At 43.0% G+C, this 21,376-nt stretch overlaps 1 protein-coding gene across 4 annotated transcripts in view; it reads left to right on the plus strand.

Annotated features, from left to right (window-relative positions):
- The window catches only part of ACSL3 (acyl-CoA synthetase long chain family member 3), a 61,149-nt gene extending 50,121 nt beyond the window's left edge, over positions 1-11,028 (plus strand). For 3 of the 4 annotated variants that reach the window (XM_064457365.1, XM_064457367.1, XM_064457366.1), the window contains 3 exons: positions 485-599; positions 4,692-4,849; positions 6,786-11,028. In XM_064457365.1, the coding sequence (XP_064313435.1) occupies positions 485-599; positions 4,692-4,849; positions 6,786-6,949 (437 nt within the window). In that variant the 3' untranslated portion in view covers positions 6,950-11,028. Of the gene's footprint in view, positions 1-484; positions 600-4,298; positions 4,493-4,691; positions 4,850-6,785 lie in introns of those variants that run through there. The other variant, XR_010373865.1, reaches the window with a different exon arrangement.
- The last annotated feature ends 10,348 nt before the right edge of the window (positions 11,029-21,376 follow it).

Here is a 21,376-nt window from a genome sequence, read left to right on the forward strand (position 1 = left end):
CACCTTTGCCTTTGGGGTACATAAAATAAGCTCAAGTAATTTGGGGTTAATTTTTTGTTTCAAGTAACAGGTGGACAGTTGCTCTTCAAATATGGATTTATCCAGGGAATAAGTAACAATGCTACCAAATGGTTCATCTCCTACCTTAAGCATCTGGACCAGACAGCACAAAAATGTGTGCTTCTAGCCAAACACTGGCTTTTGCATAATGCTAGTTGCCTTCCATTCATGTGGCAATGCTATCATACAGGAAACACTGTTCTGAAGGCAAAAAATGCGTGGAATTGAAATGTCTCGTTTTTATGAGGGACAGATTGATAAAATGCAAAATCTGGAAACCTTATACTAACTGTTTCTGGTATGTTCACCAAAAATGAGTCAGCTTACCTTTTGGCATTTATACGTACGTTTCAGAAAATTATAAAATCAGTGTCTAAAGTTTTGCATTCTGTAATTAACGTTTAATTCCTTTTTTCCTCAATAGATCGTAAAAAAGATCTTGTAAAACTCCAGGCAGGAGAATATGTTTCTCTTGGCAAAGTAGAAGCAGCTCTAAAGAATCTTCCACTGGTAGATAATATTTGTGTGTATGCAAGCAGGTAAGAGACATCTGATATTGCTGCATTCTTTTGCTTACGGCTTCAGTAGGACAGACATTTTTTTGCCACTCAATGTGTGGAGTTTTCTTTAACCAGTTGAGAAAGAATTGCACTTACACAGTGGAATAACTTTCTCTATCAAAACTAAAATATCTGAGATGTATGGTTTTTTTTCCTTTCCCATTTTTTATCATTCTTTGGAAAATGCCAAGAATGAGTCTTTCATTCCCTTTTCCCCAATCTGAAAACAAGCTAAGCTCTGACTGCATTCATAACAGACATCACTCAAGCGCTTCAGAGCTTATTACCTGCAGAAGCCCTAGGCCACCTTGTTCCTTGCTGTATTTAGCTGTGATCTGTTCCTCAGAGTTGTACTTCAGAGGAAGGCGGGAGGAAAAAACACCAACAGCCCAGAAGCTGGCTTGAACATGAAAAATACTTTTATTTAACCCCTGCAGTACACCAGCAGAAGCCTTGAAGCTTGATAGAAAACACTCTGTAAATACTATGCAAACACACAATTAATGATGATCAAATGTCCTTTCTATTTGCTTTCTTATATGTACTACCAAATCAGGCATACAAGGGCTCAAACATGTCTTAAGTTTCTATTTCGAGAATTTCCTACCTGTGCATAATGTGCACTTACACGTATAAATATACTTCAGGTGGTCTTTGTTTCCTGTTGTTATTTTGATATATGGAAAGTCATTTTGGAGCTTCTGAATGATCAGAAATATTCTGATTTTCAGTGTGGCCAAAAAAGCCCTACTTGATAACTTTGACTGAAAGAGGACAGAACAAGCATACCAGAGAATTGCTCAGTGGTAATGAATAGAAAATTAACTTTTGGTTTGTTCACCTGGTTCTCTGTCATATTTTATTTTGTGTTATCTAATGGTAGTCATCCTGTAAGTTCAGTTTTGGATCAGTAGGCTGACATGCCACTGCTGAGAAAACTGCTGTTATAATAAGCTTTATTTGTGGTTTTGACCTGGTGGGCGAATCTCATGTTTGCTTGCTTTGACTGCCTGAGGTGATGTGCCTGTTCTGAGCACCCTCTGTGGTCTATGGAGGAGGAGTTGCCTACAGATAATGATTTCTGCTGTTCTAGAGTTGAAGTTCACTATTGGAATTACACTATCAAATTTTGTGTTAATTTTGCCAGGTCAACATAACATTGGAGGCTAAAATGCACTTGTCAGACAGGCACTTGACTGTGATAGTCTGTGCTGTCTATTACTTAACAATAGGAAAACCTATGAGCAATTTTTAAAGGTAATTTACTGAGTCCAGGTACATTCCAGATAGGTTTTTCTGCTGCTGCTGTATTTCTTCTCAATACTTTCATGTGTGTAATTCGGCATAAGTAGCCATGTAATACAGATTCTCTGAATGATTGTCCATATGCACATTTCATTGTGGGTATATACTCAGCAGTGTGAGCTCAGAGACTTTTTGTTAGCAGTGCCTATGACCTCTCTTATCCTGTCTCTCCTTATACTTTGCCTGAGTGATCTCATATGCAAGAGGAGTCCTTCATTTGCAGCTGTTCTATCTCCCACATGCAAAAGGATAAGGAGGGTGGACTTTTACAAATGGGTTAAATCTGTGATTTGACCTTAGATCTTGGGGTGCAAAGCTCCTCTGAACATGGTAGTAGGGAATCAACAGTGTTTGCACGATATCACTGCTTCAAAAACTATAAATTGACCACTTCAAACAAAATACTCAGTGTGATAAGGAATAAAATGTTTGCTGAAAGGAATCATGATCAGAGCTCTTTCAAAGGAGGCTCCAACCGTTTTATCAGCACTTCACCCATCCAAGATGCATTCACTGGGTCTCAAGCATCACATCAGGAAAGTGAGTAGTTCAGTTGCCTGAGGAATAAGCAAACATGGCAAAAAAAAATAAAGGCAGTTCTCAGCAGGAAGTTCGAGAGCTGTTAAGGACCAGACTTCACAGAATAGAAATGGTGATATCGACATGTAGTGCCACTGTGTGTCTCTTACCGTAGGTCTGAGGGCTGTACTTGGGTTCTGCAGAAGGAACAGTAGTGGAGAAGGAAGTAGCTGCTCCAGAGAGAAGGTGTGGTCTTGAGGATGCTTCTGAAGGCAAACAGTGCTTTAGCATTTGAACTGCCAACAAATTAAGATTTAACTTAGTGGTGCAGAACAAAAAGCTACATGTTTCAGGAGCTGTGAGCTCCAAGGTGCTCTTTATTGGAAAAAGCATAGTTGGATGAACCTGTTTGTCCAGTGGAAGTATGCTTCCACTCAAGAGGCTGAATTTTAGATGAACTGAAAGTTTGAGGCTTACCCAGCCAAGTGGTTACTTCTATATGCTGTTTATTGCTGGAGACACTGGTGATATTGTTGGACAAGACATTAAGCATGTCAGAAGACTACAGGAACCAGGGATGAAAGCGCCAGAGTGCTTTGTGTTCTGGATGCCTTCATATATGATACATATACGTTGCAGAGTAGACCCTAGGTGAAGTTAAAAGGGTTCAGTACAGAGTATGGCACGAGGGGGGGGTGGGGAGTGGGAGTGTGGAATTAGACAAAGACAGAAGGTGAGATGCAAGCAGGAAGTGATACTGAGGCTAATCTGAAGTCTTTCTGTAAGTACATTCTTAGTAAGAGAAAAATGAGAACAGTTTCAAGTCAGCCAAAAGGCAAAGCTTGTCAACAGATGATGCCAGTTTAAAGAGGGGAAATATAAATTATACTTGCACCTAAATAAACTGTAAAAATACAGGATGAGGACCACCAGCTAGTGGTTATATGAGTCAACAAGTGCCATGATGTTATAAGAAGGTAAATAATATGGCATAATCAGATGTATAGCCTACAAGATGCACAATGATCTTTTTGTTCCACCAAGCATTAATGGGCCTGAGTTCCACATGCAACCCTTCAGAAAAGGTGGACTTCTTGAAAAGAGTCCAGGAGAAAAATGGGAACATATGGGCAAGAGATCTGTGATGCATGACTTAAGAGAGCATTGCTTAAATTCCTGAAGAAACTTAAGAAAGGAAGGAAGACTAAAAAAGTGAGAAGGTTTTAAAAAAAACACAAAACAGTAACAGTCCATGAACGAATAAATTACTTCTGTGGAAAGGAAAGGAACAACTGACTGCTGGCTGTATGAAAATGCAACTTATGTAAACTGCAGAGGAAGTCTAGAACAGCCATTAGGATCAGCTTACCAATGCTAAGAATAACAAAGCATTGCCGTTAGTGTTTGCCTGATGTTTAAGAATGGGTTAGACAAACATCTGTTAGATGTAGCTGACCTTGCTTCAAGACAGGTGAATTAGATGATCTTCTGAGATGGCTTTCAGCTCTCTGATTCTGTGATCTGCTTTGTTAGAACATGTAGAGTTGCTCTGTGAGGTTCTGTTCACATTTTCCCTGAACTTTACACAATCTGAAAAATCTTGAATACCTGTCCAGGGTGAATTGTGCTTCAGTGTTTTCCAAAGAGTTTGAGATCATAGCTGTGAATGTTCTAGGCATATCAGGAGCAGACAAAGATTGCCAACAGTAGAGTGAGTGTATGGACAATCACTTGAAGGAGAAAGAAGTCACTTCCCTTACAGAAGCAGGCATTCTTTGAGTTGTGTTGTGCATATGCTCATTCCACAACCTGCTCTCCAACCCCTCTTCACTGCAGTCCTCTACTCCTCTACAGTAACTGGATTCTGCAGTTGAGAGGAAACTGAGGTAGGGAAGCCGCACTCCAGTCTTCATACCGGGATGCAAAACATGAGGAGGGGCAGGGCGCATTGACATCGTATGGGTACTGCTTCCCCAAAGCTTTGAGCATGAGACACAGTGGAATATGCATATGGACAGTACACCTTGAAGCAATCCAGTTGCTGTAAGGTAAGTAGCTTCTCTTTCTACTTACTTTTAAGCAGGCAGAAGTAATTTGTGTACTATTTCAGAAAGATTATCAGGTGAACAAAAGCCAACTGTTAAGAGCAATATCTCTGTATGAAGTACAAACCCCCAACTTGAAATGTTGTTTCTGAAGACTTGTTAACTTTACAAAATTCATACTAAAATACATTATACTTCTCAGTTTCCATTCTTATGTCGTTGGATTTGTTGTGCCAAATCAAAAGGAGCTCGCAGAACTAGCTCGAAAGAAAGGATTTAAAGGAACCTGGGAAGAGATCTGCAACAGTCCTGAGATGGAAAAAGAGGTACTGAAGGTGCTAGCTGAGGCTGCCATGGCAGGTGAGTAGCTGGGTAGATACCATTAACCTTGTGGACTGTCATGTCTCTGAAACAGATAAGCATAGGCCCTAAAAGTGTTTCAGTGAGCGTGTATAGAGTGTGCGTAGAACATAAATGAAGTGAAATTTTCATACATAAAAACCCAACAACAAACCATGAGTTGGGTCAGTCCTTTTGGTTTGTGTAACTTTTTTTTTTACCATGGCTAGTAGCTGAGGAAATAATATAAAAACAGGGCAAATCTTAGTTCCCTATATATATATTTAAAAATATATATTTATGCATGTGTGTACGTCTGGCGCTCTTTAAGAATGTCCTGTAGTATCTTTTTGCCCTTAGCTGCTGGTCCAAGAGGACATGGATCTCCTGTAGATCCATGATATGTGTGTTAGGTATCACAGTCTCGCATGCCTACCTACCTATGCAAAGTTGAAATAAGCCCATGGTGGCAGGGCCTCTCTTAGCTTCCAGTGACTTGCATCTGAGGGATTTCCTAAACTGAAAGCAGCGGCTTTGTAGTTAGTAATTTTCAGTAGACTTTTCTTCCATTAACTGTTCCAGTTGCATTTTAAATATACTGTATCAGTATCCATACTACCTTGTGCTGGAGTTGCATAGCTCAGCTATGTTCATGTGAAGAAATGCCTCGTTTATTTTAACCCTGCCGTCTGCTAGTCCAGCTTGGTTCTGCTGAGCTCTTGTGTGGGAAGAGGCAGTGAGCAGTCACAATGGCAGTCGTGATTTTTTTTTCCTCCACTGTTTGTTATACTTCCCCCTCAGCTGTATCTTTTTCATGCTAATTGGTCATAGCCTGTTTAGCTATTCTGGTGCAGAACTAAACAACGGCACGGTGATATTTTGTTTGTTCTTTAGTAGTAATTTCTGTCTTGTGTTTTTGACCATTACTTAACACTGAGCTTTTTGCATAAAGCTGTCAGTTGTGACTGCAGAATGTTTTTTAAATGGTCACTGTGGATGTTAAATGTTTCATATGCATTCTCTTTTACACTTCTCTGCAGTGAATGTTTTCTGCTGTCTGTTTTGCAGTCACTTAGTATCACGATGTCCTTCTGCACCTCTCTGAAATTTGTCCTCATCTTTTCCACCCTGGATAACTTTATACTTCTAACAGGCATTTTTACATGTTTTGATGTTATTTTATATTTGGCTTTGTTTTTCACTTTGGTATCGTAGGCTTTACTTCTAAAGTAATATTATGATTTTTAGTGCTAGATCACAAAAAACCCTCCAAACCTAGTGATTTAACATCAAGGGGTGTAAAAGGTGCAGGAAAACCTAAAAATGGCAGGTTGCACAGGATAATTAGGCATTTGTGAGTTTTTTTAATTCTGAAAATAGATTTTTTTAAAAAAAAATATTGCTCACATGTTTTTCTTCTCTGTGTGTGAACCCATAGCAGAAGCTCTTGCAAATGATAAGTGTTTTGTGCTAAAGGTATAACATGCACACAGTTCTGTTTCAGTAAGGGGAGCAGCTACCATATGAACTTCTTTTCCTTTAATAATTTTAACTATCAGGAAAAAACATGAAACCCTCTTGTTTTTTCCGGCTTAAGTAGTATGGATTTTAAGACTTGATCTCCAGAAGATGATAATCATAATGCTGATAAAACAGCGTATGTTTTGAGGATTCCATGCACTGAGGCTTTTCTGACGTTAGGGAGCAGCACAACTACCAAAACAGCGGGGGCTTATTTCAGTATTTCTGTGGAAACTGGAGAACGGTTACTGGTGGATCTTGTCACTCTACTTCTGACCACAGTGGTTTTCAAAGCTAAGCATGGCGGGTGTTAAGGAGCAGTTCTTCATTTATGTCAGGTGCTTTTCTGTGTGAGAACATGGTTCCTCCTTTTGTGATTAATTGTAGAAAAACGGTTACATTTACATTTTTTAATTAAAAATGTTTATTTTTACAGCTAATCTGGAGAAGTTTGAAATACCAGTAAAAATTCGTTTGAGCCCTGATCCTTGGACCCCTGAGACTGGTCTAGTGACAGATGCATTCAAACTAAAACGCAAAGAGCTTACAGCATACTATCAAATGGACATTGATCGAATGTATGGAAAAAATGTAAAATAAGTCTTTTTTTTTCTGCACCACTTTGCTACAATGAGCTTGGATCAAATAGGAAATACTTGAATTGCCTCTCTCAACACTTGAGATGAACACAGAAAACAACCATTCCTCATTTGCAGCTTAAAATGTTATTTCTGGTAACATCACCATGATGACTGGCAAGTTTAGTAAAATGTTACGGCAGCAAACTTGTGTCTGTCTCCTTTTTTCCAGTTTTCTCTGCTACCTTGTCAGTCCATGGATTTCCCAAGTCTTTGTGGGAAGCCATGATTCTGAAGCCTCAAGTTTTTAAACATTTATAAATCCTGTATAATGTTTTATTTGTATCTTTAAAAATTGGATGTATATAGCGAAAACTTGGCTATATAAGAAATGGTTATACTGGGGCCTTTTTTAACCTAATTATTTAAAGATGATAAGGTATTGATGTTGGGATGTTATGTACATTGAAAATGCTTGTAACGAGATCTTTATTGGGCAGGGGACCAGGTTATTTGCTGCTGTGCTATTTTTCCATGTAAATCTGAGGGAGAAAATGTTTGACATTCTAGCTTGTGTAATATACCTTCAGTATGTGCCTAATGGTTACTTTTATTTTTATCTGAAAATGAAAAGGTCATGGCACAGCTCTGCATAAAGGCAGGTACTCTTGCAGGTGTTAGTAAAACTTGTTTAATACAAAATATGTTATTAACACAGCAGAAGTTAAACCTAAGAATAATCTCTCAAATAGAGAACTCCTTTCTTAAACAGCTCGTGACCATTCCATCCAGTAGATTCCATCCAGAATTGTGTAGAGCTAATAAGAACTCTCAGCATTAATTTCACTTAACACTTTGTGTTTGACAGTGTCCTTTTAGCAGAGGGACTGTAACAACTTTTGTCTTTTCTCGCTAGGTTTGGACATTACACTGGGTTTGCTCTTTCATTGTTTCTGAAAGTCTGGCAAGACCCCTGTTCTGTCCTAGCTGCAACCCAAATCTTACTGGGGGGATTTTTAAAGTCATAATGACAGTTATGTTCTCAGCTCACACAGTGCCTAGCTGCCCTTTGTGCCATTAAAAATCTCCCTTTAATTCTGTGTTGTTATATTTAGCATTTTTTGCTTTAAAAACAGATATTTGAAGTGTTTGTCAGCCAGAGTTACTTATGTTGCTTGGTTTGTTACACCCAATTCTTACTTTGGGAAGGCATCTCAACTTCTGTTTTACTATAGATATGTGAATATTGTTTGAAGAGCTATGGGGGATCTTTTCTTCAGTGAGTGTTTAGACGTGTTTCAGATGTGAATTTTATTTTCAAGATACTTCTAGAAAGAATATTTTAATCAGGTTACATGAGACTGTGAAAAGGCATACATCAGTCAACTTTGTGATGGAGCAAATATTAAAATGGCTTTAATATGGAGATTATTCTCTCGTGTATCATTTACTTGTACTAAAAATCAAGGTCTTGATGCTCACTTAGTACCCTACTATGGTATATGGCAATGCTGAATGGCATAAGCTTTGTTTGGGGGAGGGAGTTCCTGCTGTTAGCATTTGTGACATGCGAGTTCTGGGAAATGTTTGATATACAAATTCACATTTAAAAAAATCAAAAACATCACTAAAATTAACACTTACCATTGATTATAGAAAGCAGCTTCACAGGAGTCGAAAGTTATCAAGTACTTTAGTTTTGTACCTGTACTTTAGTTTTGATGAAACGATGAGAAAGTTTGTGCTGTATTTTGTTACATTACCATCTCTCGCACTATTCCAGGATTTCCTCTGCTGCTGTCTGTGAAAAACTGTTTCCATTTAGTGAATTTTGGTGTAACTAGTCAAATGGAAATATAAGCAACAAAAAGAAATCAGAACCACATTTATGAGATTAATGCCTTCAGATATCTAGATCATAAATTAAACCCTGGCAGATAGAGGTAAGACTAATGTTGGAAAATGGCTGAAGAAATCCAAATGTGGAAATTGCCAAGCCTGTAGGGAAGTTTCACACCACATATTAGACATTGCTAATACTTAAATATGTATCTGTGCTCCATCAACAGGTTCTTAAATACTTCGCACTCAGCACAGGATGTATATTGTTCAATTTTTTGGATGTGATTTCTAGAGAAAACTAATAAATTGCTGAAGTACTATGTATATCACTTGGTGCATTGTGCAGCAGATTTAAGAAAAGAAATCTGCTTTTGGTTAATTCAGAAGAAACCTGAAGTTAGTATTTTATTCTGCTAAGTGTTTAAATACCTTTGGCATAAATAGCATAAATGAAATTTCTAAAATTATTTGGAAGTAGTAGTTTTAATTTTTCTTCTAATCTGGTCACAAGATTGGGTTGCAGTCTAACTGTGCGTTTGATTTTACAGTTCAGTTTTTTTGTATTTAAAATGGATGTTGATATCTATAGTTCCTCCTCCTTTAGACATCAGATCCATTGTGGACATTTATTTCTTCTACAGACTGTGAAAATAAATCAGTTCATTTATTTTAGCCTCAGCATTGAAGATAGATTTTAAAAATATTTGTATGGGCTTAAAATATTTTTGACTGTTATTTCTTCTGATTTATAACAAAAGACAGACTTTAATACTGCTAGATTCTGAGTACTTCTGCGTCCCGTGGAGGCCACCTGTCCCATGGGTGCCCACGCTTCTCATTAACTGGCCTGGCCTGTAAGGGGACGATAAGTCACCGTTGCTGTTCAGACGTAGGGCAGTCTTAGTCCTGTAGACTGCTGTGCCTGTCAGATAGTTTTGGCTGCCACCATGTTCTCACCCTGTGCTTTGAGACCCTGCGTAGGTGTGCTACATGCCAGCCAGGAATTTACCTGGTCTCTCGCCCCTTTTTGTGGTGGTTTTTTTTGGGTTGTGGGGTGGGTTTTTTTTCTTGTGGGTGGGGTGGGTTTTTTTTTGTGTGTGTGTGTCTGCCCATGCCCAATGTAACTAGAAGAACAAAAGCACCTGCTGGAATGTATTGCTCATGTCCCAAAGGCTGCAGACAGCTGTAGAATAAATTAGGAAAAGTGCATGTTGGAAGTAACAGTCTCCATCACATGGGGAATTTTGTAATGGAAAGAGCTGTAACATTAAACAGTCTTTCTAAGTTCAAACTGAGAACAAAGGGCATATACCTCACCTGACAGGCCCCTAAAGGGGGGAATTTTTAGCAAACCTTTTGTAAATCTAAACTTCCCAGGACTCTGAATCATTGGAAATTGTAACTACTTATTCTGTTATGAAAATGTACATATTTCATTATAAAAAATGAGCAAGAAATTCAAAGGATGCTGTGAATCTTTAAATTCCTACAGTTATTTGAAAATATTTCAAATATTCAGGCTAAATTCAATGTAGACATCATAAGTGTTCCTTGCAGCGAATGGCGTTTCTGGAGTAGGTTAGGAAATGTAAAAATTACATGTCAGAAAAGACCTTGCAAGTTTACTGATGCTGCTGCTACTGCAGTTTACACACAAGCAGGACCAAACCTCCAGCTGTATCATAGCAGTAAAATATTTTGCTGAAATGAAAGCAAAAAGCAACATGCAACTGAAACTAAGAACATAGTGCATACCTACGTCCTACTGGTGTTTTATAGATAGGTCACAGAGAAGGGTATGGAATTGAACCCATTCATTAAAAATGACCTGTAAAGCTTGTAAGTTTATGCAGAAATTGCTATAGGACATGACTCCTTTGCAATGACCTTAATCCTGGTAAAATTCACAAGCTTTTATTCTGTACTAAAACTACATTTAGGCGATGCAATGCAGCATTTTAAATTTTTATTCATGTGATGTATTAACTTCTTTGGACTTGGTATAAAATTGTGTACATCTGTTTCTTTACTTGTAAGAGGAAAAAATCTTCAACTTGCATACACCTTGGACCAGGCTGAAAATTAATTGAACGACCAGTTGTATGTTATTGTAATTGGTTATTTAATGTAAACTCATTTTCAATGTGATCTTGGTTGTTACTATGAACTGCCTGAATGTTGTATATCCTGAGTTATACTGTATGAATTATTTATTTGTAATTGGATATCATGTTTCACAAATAAAATTAATTTCACAAATCGGGCCCCATGCGTCCAGTTTTTAAAGTGACATTTCATTTTTATCTCTCTGAGCCTAGAAAATTTACAATTGTAAATTAGTGAATTTAAATCCCTTTAGTTGAGTACGTGGCTGTTAAAGTAGGGCAGTGGGTTAGGATCGTTCAAAGTGTTGCATTGCCAGGGAAACCTCTTTGATGGCGGGCATGTCCTTTTTGTTCTGCTCTGCCTCATGTTGCTGGTAACCTTTTGCAACGGGCTCCGTCCCTGCGTTGCTCATCTTTGGTATCTTGACAGTTTTCTATGTTAATAGCCTTGTGCTTTGCAGGTAGTGAATGTTCTGGTTGACTACTCAGCCATTTGTGCTATACAGATATTGCTGATGTATTTTTCTGTATGTTAATATTGTTGGTAGTGAGTTTATGTATCTGGACTGGGCAGTAATTACCCTTATGTGCAAGGCTTGCTAATTCGGGAGCAGGAGTGATACCTGACATAGTGGGACTTCAGCCAGCTCATGACTTGTGAAACTATAATTTCAAGTCTTGTCAAATATTCAAAATAAATGAGACTGTTTCAAGACGAATGCAGGAACGCTGCTTATCAGGTTAGCCTGGTTTTCCACTACAAGAAAGTTACCGTCCTGCTTTGTCGATTTTATTTGCATGTGGTCTGCCATTTACCCTTTTTCAAGGGCGCTGGCTATGGGAAAATGTTATATAAAGCTGTGAGCTCCTGACTTTTTTTACTATCCAGGTGTACTAGGACTTATATTTGGTGTTTAGTTTTCCTTAGGTTTGTGGGCTTGAAGGGTCAGATCCCAAAGAGCTGTTAGATCTGGAGGACTTAAATTTAAGGCTTTGATTACAAGCTCACAAACCATTGCTGGTAACCATCCAACCTGGAGGCATCTCAGGAGATGCCTCTTTCTTCTTTTAGTTTGGGTCTTTGTTTACAGGTTCCCCAGATGCCTAGGGTTGTAAGTGCTGGCCAAATGTCAAACCTTCCCTGCTGCTTAGCCGATCTTTATCCCTTTAATCAGCCTTGAGAAGGCTCCAGCTTCCTCCTGATCTTCAGTTACATTCACGTAGTTGTTTGTTTTCTTTCCTTCAAAAATACTGTTTTTTTCAGACTGAAAACTTTTAACTTCAGATTCATTCAGGATAAGATGACATACTTCAATTGACTTTTTTTTTTGGGGGGGTGGGGTGGGGGGTGTGTGTGTTCCCCCCACACCTTAGGCATCCACAGCTGTTAAAATGCTTTTAGGGGGCTCTTTAATAAAATAGAAGTAAACAAGTTCTGAACTGTTACAGTAGGTAATATATTACAGCAACTAATTTCAGAAAGGATAAACGTAACTATTTTAAGAGCCTTAGTTCTCAGAACATATGATGTTAAGAAGCCATTAGAGAGGCATAGGATCCAAAATAATAGATGCAACAAAATTATGAATAAAAACATTGAAGTCCTGAGTTGCTATTGTTGTCTACACCAGGAAAACCTAACGGAGACAGCAGGGAAAGGGAGTACCCCAACAGCTGAAAAAGTGAGTGGGGTTTTTATTTTTTAAATTTAATACTTGGGAATAATATTTCTTGAAAGTCTTTTAATATTTCTGTGTATATACAATTCCTATCTTGGCAATACAAGTTAAACCAAGAACAATGCCTGTGCTACACTTCTGCAGCTGTACCTGTTCTTACATGCCATCGCATGGTACTGGCTCAGAAATGGCCCCACTCTTTACCGAGCGGGGGCTGCAGCTGGGTGGCGGGGCCAGCTGTAACCAGGTGAGGGAGTCTGCTGGCCCTCCTGTTTTAAAAGTTCTCTTGCAGGTGAGAGCAGATGAAAGGCAAATGGTGTGGAAAATTACCACTGTTTTTCCCCTAGAAATCATGTGAATGAAAGGGATTTGTCTGCACTTGGCAAGCTGGGGGAGCAGATGATAAACATGCCTTTTCTTTGTGCTGGCAGAGCCAGTGGTAGAAATACTTCTTTGGGATGAGAGAGTTGGATAGTATTTACCTGCCTCCTGAGGTGCCAGTGAAAATTCGGAAAGTACTAAATGTTCCCAGGAGGGATAGCTGTTGCACATGGTTAACTAAAGCTGAACTTCTGGGCCAGAACTGATGTTGGTGGGGGGGCGTGTGCCCCTGCCTGTCCAGGTGGGATCCAGCTGCTGTGGATGGTAGGACAGCAGGTGCAGGTAGCTCAAATTTCAGAATTCATAAATGTTTTCTCTGCTGAAGCTACTAAGTATTAAAATAAACAGTCACCTCTAACTTTCAGCAAGTAGCTATCTAAGATTTGAATCCCAGATTTCATTATACATTTGTTTAAACCAAGGATGACAGGCAAAAACGCCAGGCCTGCAAGGATGAATGAGGAGCTCCTGGACAAACTCAAACACAAAGTCTACAGAAGGTGAACGCAAGGACAAGTAGCCTGGGAGAAATACTGACAAATTGTCTGAGCAGCCAGGGATCAGGTTAGTAAAGCTAAAGATATAACTAAATCTGATACCTTGAATTGAAACCGTGATAGAATTAAATCTGGCCAGGGATGTCAAGGGCAACAAGGAAAGCTTCTATAGGTACATCAGGGATAAAAGGAAGACAAGGGAAAATGTGGGCCCTCTCCAGAAGGAGAGGCTGGGATATGGAGAAGGCTGAGGTGCTCAATGACCTTTTTTGCGTCAGTCTTCACCAGCAAGTGCTCAAGCTACGTCGGCCAAGTTGCAGAAGGCAAAGGCAGGGACTGGAGAATGAAGAACTGCCTCCTGTAGGAGAAGATCAGGTTCGAGACCATCTAAGGAACATGAAGGTGCACAAGTCCATGGGGTCTGATGAGATGTATTCGCGGGTCCTGAGGGAACTGGCAGATGAAGTTGCTAAGCCACTGTCCATCATATCTGAGAAGTTGTGGGAGTCCAGTGAAGTTCTCACTGAGTGGACAAGGGGAAACCTAACTCCCATTTTTGAAAAGAGAAAAGAAGACCCAGGGAACAACAGGCCCATCAGTCTCAACTCTGTCTGGCAAGACCACGAAGCACATCCTCCTGGAATCTATGCTATAAGGCACAGGGAAAATAAGGTGATTGGTGACAGCCAAAAAGGCTTCACTAAGGACAAATTGTGCCTGACAAATTTGGTGACCACCTACAACAGGGTTACAATGTTGGTGTGTAAGGGAAGAGCAACCGCTGCCATATACCTGGACTTGTACAAAGCATTTGACACTGTCCCCCACAACGTCCTTGTCTCTAAATTGGAGGGACATGGCTTCGGCAGACAGACCACTCGGTGGATAAGGAACTGGCTGGATGGTTGCACTCAGAGTTGCGGTCAACAGCTTGATGTCCAAGGGGACACCGGTGATGAGTGGTGTTCCTCAGGGGTCAGTATTGGGACCAGCACTAACATCTTTGTTGGTGCGGACAGCAGGATTGAGTGCACCCTCAGCAAGTTGGCTGACAACACCAAGAAGTGTGGTGCAGTTGACACCTGAGGGAAGGGATGCCATCCAGAGGGACCTTGACAGGCTTGAGAGGTGGGCCCGTGTGAACCTCACAATAAGGCCAAGGTCCTGCACATGGGTCAGGGCAATCCCAAGCAAAAACAGGCTGGGCAGAGAATGGATTAAGAGCATCCATGAGGAGAAGGACTTGGGGTGTTGGTTGATGAGGTGCTCAACATCACCCGGCAATGTGCGCTCGCAGGCCAGAAGACCAACCGTATCCTGGGGTTTTTGAAAAGAAGTGTGACCAGCAGGTCAAGGGAGGTGATTCTCCCCCTCTACTTTGCTATGAGACCCCACCTGGACTACTGTGTTCAGCTCTGGGGCACCCAACATAAGAAGGACACTGACCTGTTGGGGTGAGTCCACAGGGCAGGCCATGAAGGTGATCCGAGGGCTGGAGCACCTCTCTTATGAAGATGGGCTGAGAGAGCTGGGGTGGTTCAGCCTGGAGAAGAGAAGTCTGCGGGGAGACCTTATAGCAGCTTTCCAGTACTTGAAGGGGACCTACAAGCAAGCTGGAGACAGACTTTTTACAGGACATGTAGTGATGGAACAAGGGGTAATGGCTTTAAACAGAAAGAGTAGATTTAGGTTAGATATAGGGAAGAAATTCATTATGAGGGTGGTGAGGCACTGGAACAGGTTGCCCCGAGAAGCTGTGGATGCCCCATCCCTGGAAGTATTCAAGGCCAGGTAGGATGAGGATTTGAACAACCCGGTCTACTGGAAGGTGTCCCTGCCCATGGCAGAGGGGTTGGAACAGGATAATCTTTAAGGTCCCTTCCAACCCAAACCGTTCTATGTTTCCATGATTTCAGCATTTCATTCCTGCTTAGCTTTAACTGCCTGTCTCCCTAACGTAAAGACCTTGCAGCCTTTGCACACGGCTGAGAGTTGGACCACTTGTGTCTGCGTGTGGTCGTGGATGGGCATCTCCAAACGGCTGCCTGGTAGAAAAGCAAATGTGATTTTCCTGTTGGGGTAGGTGGGTTATGTTGGCTGTGAACACACCTACCTGAAAGAGTGGAACAGCTGCCTATAATGGAATATTCCGTGCACGTACATCAAAAAAGATGCTTTACTCTAGAATTCAGGGTTATGCAGCGCTGCCAAGTGCAAGAGCAGGAAAAAGCCACGTGCCACATTTTAATCCCTAGTATCTGAATATGCACGTATTCTGATATGCCCTTTCCCACTTATTATAAGTGTATGTTTAGTTGCCATGTTTTTTTTTTCCTAAAATGAATGCTTTTTTAATTTTTTTTTTTATTATTTCCAGGTAATTGAGAGACAACTTCTATAACGTAAATGGTTTTAATGGAAAAGTTCATGTGGCTTTCCACTGATGTGCAGTTAAAATAACTGTGTTTGGCAACAGGCCTGGTGGATAGTGTCCTTTAATCCCTCTGAAACGGCATTATAGATCATTATATTTCCATAGAGTTTCTGCTGCTTCAGGCCCCTAAAAAGGGTAAGGGAGAATATAGCATAATTTTGAAATATGAAAATATTAATAGTAAAAGAGAGAGTCTATTGTATTAAATGCCCATAAAATTCACTGTATCCTAACCTGGTAAAAAGTCCTGGATGGTTAGCTGATGAATACAAACTTTGCCTTAGAGATTTACCTTAATGACCCTGATCAGATGCAGTTCAGTTTTTTCTAAATAAGATTTACATGAAGGATCTTGCTGCAAACTCACTATTTTTGATATGTTCCTGGTACCATATGTATCTATGGTTGTTTTTAAAGCTTAAGTGTATAATTAATAAGATTTAAGAATGACTTGGAAGGGATACTTTCCATTATTTGATGTAGGAGGAAGGTTGTGGATACTTAACAAGCTGTAAGGAAACTAGTTGTTAAAACTCATTAAGAGTTTTGTCTCATAAGTTCGCTTCTCTGCATCTTCCCCATGTTTACTGGGCATTACTGCCAAGCTTCTTGGAAATGAAACGGTTTTGCATTATTTTGTTGCAAGTCACAACTTGGTCTGTTCCAGATAAAGTAGTGTAACAAAATTATCAGGAAAACTGAAAATGCCAATGAGCGATCTGGCCTACCCAGTACCGCACCCTCTTTCCTCCTCCTCCTTGCCAAAGTTGCATCAAAGCCATATAAGGGGGGGAGGGGGAGAAGGTAGATTTTAAAGAATAATTTCTGTATCAGAATAGGCTGATAAATTTGTGATTTAGTGCAACTCCACTAGGATATTTACACATGTGTATGCACTCACGCTCACTGATATGCCCAAGCAAATGCTGTGTGGGTCAACTGCAACAGGGCAGGAAGGTTCAATATTTAGGGCCAGAAGATTTTGGGTTGTCCCTGCTTGGCGCGGAGCAGCAGAGCTGCTGGGGGCTCGTGGCTTCTGAGAGGCAGCCTGTGGTCAGTCTGGCTGCTCGGACAGCGGCGGTTTCAGCCGAACTGCTTTATATCTCACCAAGGATGTTGTGACCAAAATGTACTAATCTTTCAGAGACCTGTTTTTGTTGGTTTGAAGGCTTGACAAACTCAGTGAATACTTATTTGAAAACAACTCCCATGTAGTTATTCTCCCATTGTCTAATAATGGATTAGGTGATGTTTTCCAGGAATGGCAGGTGATGGGTTTCTTGTGTTGCTGATGGCGTGTGCTTCCCCAGGGCTGGCTGCCTTTACATCCTAAACCCGAGGAGCTGCTGAGGGCTCTGCATAGCCCAACTTCGGTTTGCTCAAATTTAGTTGTTCTTCCAATCGCAGTTATGGTGTTTCCATTGAGCATGCAGAAAAGTTTCTGTGCCCTCACATGTTCTCTAGTAGCCAGGATCTGCTTGTTTTGCATTTGCTTCTGTTTACATTAATTGATAGGCCATTGATAATATGTTTTGCAGTAATTTTCATAGTGTCTTCATAAATAAATGAGATCTGGGACTCTCCCTCCATTTTTTTCCCAGCGGTACAAAGGGATACTTGCTTTTAACTCATTTTTCCATTTAATTCTGTCAGCTTTATTTTTCTGCCAGTAACTTTTCATTGTACCATGCACCGATCAGATCCTTCTGGTGTGGTCTTTTCCATAACTGATGTTTTGTCCTTGTTAATTATTTTACAAAATTTGGACTATCTTGGATGTAGATACAATGGATTGGTTGCAAAGGAGGCACGCTGCTCTCTGTAAGTCTTGACTGGCAGAGATTTCTAGGTAAGTTTTTCTAAAATCCCAGAATGGTGAGCCTGGAGGTGACTGATGCCTGGAGCAGACCGTGCCCGGGGTGCTGCGGAGGTGTGTACCCCACCCTGCCTTTGCTGGGCCTTGTGGAAGGGTGGGCCCACTGCTAATTTGGGTGGCGAGGAAGGACCCCATTTAGGAAGTACCTGCAGTGGAAGCAAAGGCTTGCTGTCCTCAGCCTCTAGTTTCAGGATCTGTGCACAGCCAGTGCTGCTGGACTGCAGCAGCCTCCTGGTTCAGTGGGAAATGGAAAACCTGATTAAAAAAAGAAAAATCAATTTTTACGTTACCCTGACACCTTTCCTCTTGCATTAGTCTAAATATTCACAGTTAAATTAAACAAGGGAATGAATCTCCATGTGCTGTCCTATGGTTTAACTGGCTACGACATGCGCTGCTGGTGAAAGGATGCTGCCCTTTCCCTGGTACCCCCTGCCCCGCCTGAGGGGGGGCCTCTCTCCTCCGCTGACCGCAGCAGCCTTGGCGGCTTTGATCACCCATTGCACTTGCCCCTTGCCCTTCCGTACGGCAGTAAAGACTCGGTTAATCACCTCCAGAGCCGCTGCTTTGCCCCCGGGCGCCCGGGGACGACGCGCACGCTGCTCCCGCGGCTCCCTCCCGCGGGCAGGGCCGCCGCCCGCAGGGGGCACCCGCGCCCCGGCCCCGCCGGCTGCGGCGCGGCGAGCGGGGGCCCGGGGGCGGGGACGCCCCCCCCCGCGCCCCCCCCCGCGCCCCGCCCCGGCGCCGCCCCCGCCCAAAAGCCGAACGGGGACGCGGAGGCTCCGCACGTACCCAAAGCCCGCGTCCGGCGGCACGCGCGTGGTTTGCCGCCGTCTACGCAGGGCACGCGCGTGACGCGCGGTGCTGACATCAGTGGTTCGCTCCGCCGGGCTCTCGTGGAAAAGCCCTTCCGTGCTTCGGCCGTGCTCGTCCCGCGGCGCGGGCTGGGACAGGCCGGCGCGGGGCGCGGGGCGCGGGGCGCGGGGCGCGGGCGCGGGGCGCGGGGCGCGGGGCGCGGGGCGCGGGGCGCGGGCGCGGGGCGCGGGGCGCGGGGCGCGGGCGCGGGGCGCGGGGCGCGGGCGCGGGGCGCGGGGCGCGGGCGCGGGAGCTGCTCTTGCCAGCGCTCCGTAAAGATGTCGGTTTTTCTTTTTCATTCCTCTTGCCAAAAATGGTGTATGGGGAAAGTTGCTGTGCTCCGAAGCTCCGGGCCGCCTGCCACGGAGTGCAGTTTATTTAAGTTACTGTAACGTGACAGGCTCGTGCACAAGAACGGTGCGGGCAAATTGCAAACTGTCAGGTAGGCAAAAAATGTTAAATTATTACATTGTGAGAAGCAGCCAGCGCACGGCGGTAAAGTAGACACTCTCCCTGCCGCCCCCCCCCCTTCCCCCCAACCTTTCAGAGCTTCCCTGTGTTTTCCACAATGGAAAATATGCCTAAATAAACCTTTCAATATTTATAATTAGATCAGCTACAGATTTTTTCTTTTTTAAAGAAAGCAGAGAGCTCACAGAAGGTAGAGTTATCCAGTCTTAAGCAGCTTGGAAATTACCCACCCTGACAGAGCCCTTTGAAGGCAAGGGCTGGCCAAAGTGCAAGAAGAAATGTATTTTACATTCAACTCTCTTATCCTTAGGGAAGAAGAAGCTGAGATACTTTGAATAATAGAGAATAATAGAGAAATCCACCTAATCGCGCAGGCTGGGCATGCGCTTTGGCACCCGCAGTGTGCCCCTTGTGTGGTGGCTCAGCCGGCTCGGGGCAGGGCTGCTCGCAGCAAGCGTGGGGGCACCCCTGGGGGAAGATGCTGAGCCCAGGACAAGCTTCACCGGGGCTCACGGACAACGTGCTCCTCCGGGCTTCGGGGAGTCGCAGGGCTGGTGGCGCTGGCCGGCTCTTGGGGGACTGAGGGCCCAGAGAGCAGAATAGCCGTGGTCATTTGGTGCTGCCCACGGGTTTTTATAACGAAACAAAGAACCCCGCCCCGGTACTGGTCACCAGCAAGGCCTTAGCCCTGAGGCACGTGCCTGGTTCTCTCTGTTCTTAAGAGTTACTTGCCACCTGACAATAGCTGTGACTTTGTAGAAATGCCACTCAAAATCGCTTGTTTCTTGGGTGGCTTCTGGAACTGGTGTCATTAGTGACAGCAGCAACAGCGATGGGCACCCTGGAGGCAACTGGTTTGGGTGAGAAATCTGCAACACAGGGTTATTTTCCTTGCGTATGGGAAGAAGTTTCAGGGTGTTTTTAAAAAAACTTTTGTTATTAGCTCTTTATTTTTAATTTTTATTTTTTTGAAGTAAGAATTCCCTATGCGATGCAGCTGCAGGAAGTGTAGGCAGATAACTTCTTGGTCCTGCTGCAGGGGTGACCAGTGGGCAGGAGAAGGAGATGGGCTTTGGGATGCCCTGAGGCAGGGGGCATTTGCCAGACACCAGAACTTCTCCTGTTATACTGGCGCAGCCACCTAAGTTTGGCTCACCCCCGTGCAGGGAGCAACGTCCCACAACGTGGGCTTGGCCCGACTGCGAGGCGGGGGGTGCCGGCGGTCCCGGGCTGTGTCACGCAGGCTTGCAGCATGGAGCGCTCCTCTGCAGCCCTGTGCATGCCAGCATCAGTGCAGCAGCCCCACCTGCATGCCTGGTGGGTTTTGCTGCTGGTACCAGCTGTGGGCCAGAGGCCCCGCTGGCATTTGAGAGCCCAGGAGGCTCCTGGCTCATGCCAGGAGAGAATTTTTTCCCCTCTCTTGTAGCTTTATCTGTTTGGATGGGCTTTTAGGGACAGGCCAATCTGGGATTATTGAAAACTGCACTCCAACAATCTCAAGCATTCAGATTATAATTATTTCCATATCTCTGTCTTTATTTATTTACGCTTTCAGGAAAGCTCCAGTAGTACTTAGAACAGCTTTATTGTGCTAGAAATTTCTAGCCCACTGTGATTTGCAGATTCCTGTGCAGCAAAGCCTTAGAAAGTCTACTCGAGACCACAGACTGACACCGTTTGACATCTCCTTTCCCACCTCAGGCTGAGACTACAGTGCACTCCCAGGCTTCTTTCAATTTTTGTGTGATTAAGACTTATTTTTAAAAGTGTTTCATTGGTTCTCTTCCATGCTCATATTTTTCTCTTTGCATCTGGCTGTACCTCCAGGTTTCCTATGGTATTCCCTTTGCCTTCTGGGTCTGACTGGAGCCAGCCACATTGGCAATATCACAGGGAATGCTGGTGGTGGGTGGGCTCCTGATCGTCTGTCTTCAAGGAGTTTGTCCATGCGTTTGCCCTCCATTGCTGCTGGGAGCGGCTGCGTGGGTCACGCCAGCTTTCGGGCGGGGAGAGCGGAGCTGTGGCATACTTTCCCATCCGAAGCGCCACGGTCTGTGTCACTGCCTGCAGCCAGCTGCTGAGTCAGGACTTGCGCCAAAGCCCGGGAAGGCAAAAGGAGCTTTTCCTCCTGACGTCAGGAGCCTTTGGATTAAGCTCCATAAAGACTCCTTACTCATAAACAGTGACTTTGTACAGCAAAGGACACTGGTGTGGTAACCTTTAGCGGAGGCTTTAGAAAATTATACCCAGCTTTCACTGTTAAATAGCCCAGCTTTAGTTTTCATCCCAGCTCCACTTAAGAAACCCAT

This window comes from Phalacrocorax carbo, chromosome 7, assembly GCF_963921805.1.
Source record: "Phalacrocorax carbo chromosome 7, bPhaCar2.1, whole genome shotgun sequence".
Taxonomy (NCBI): Eukaryota; Metazoa; Chordata; class Aves; order Suliformes; family Phalacrocoracidae; genus Phalacrocorax; species Phalacrocorax carbo.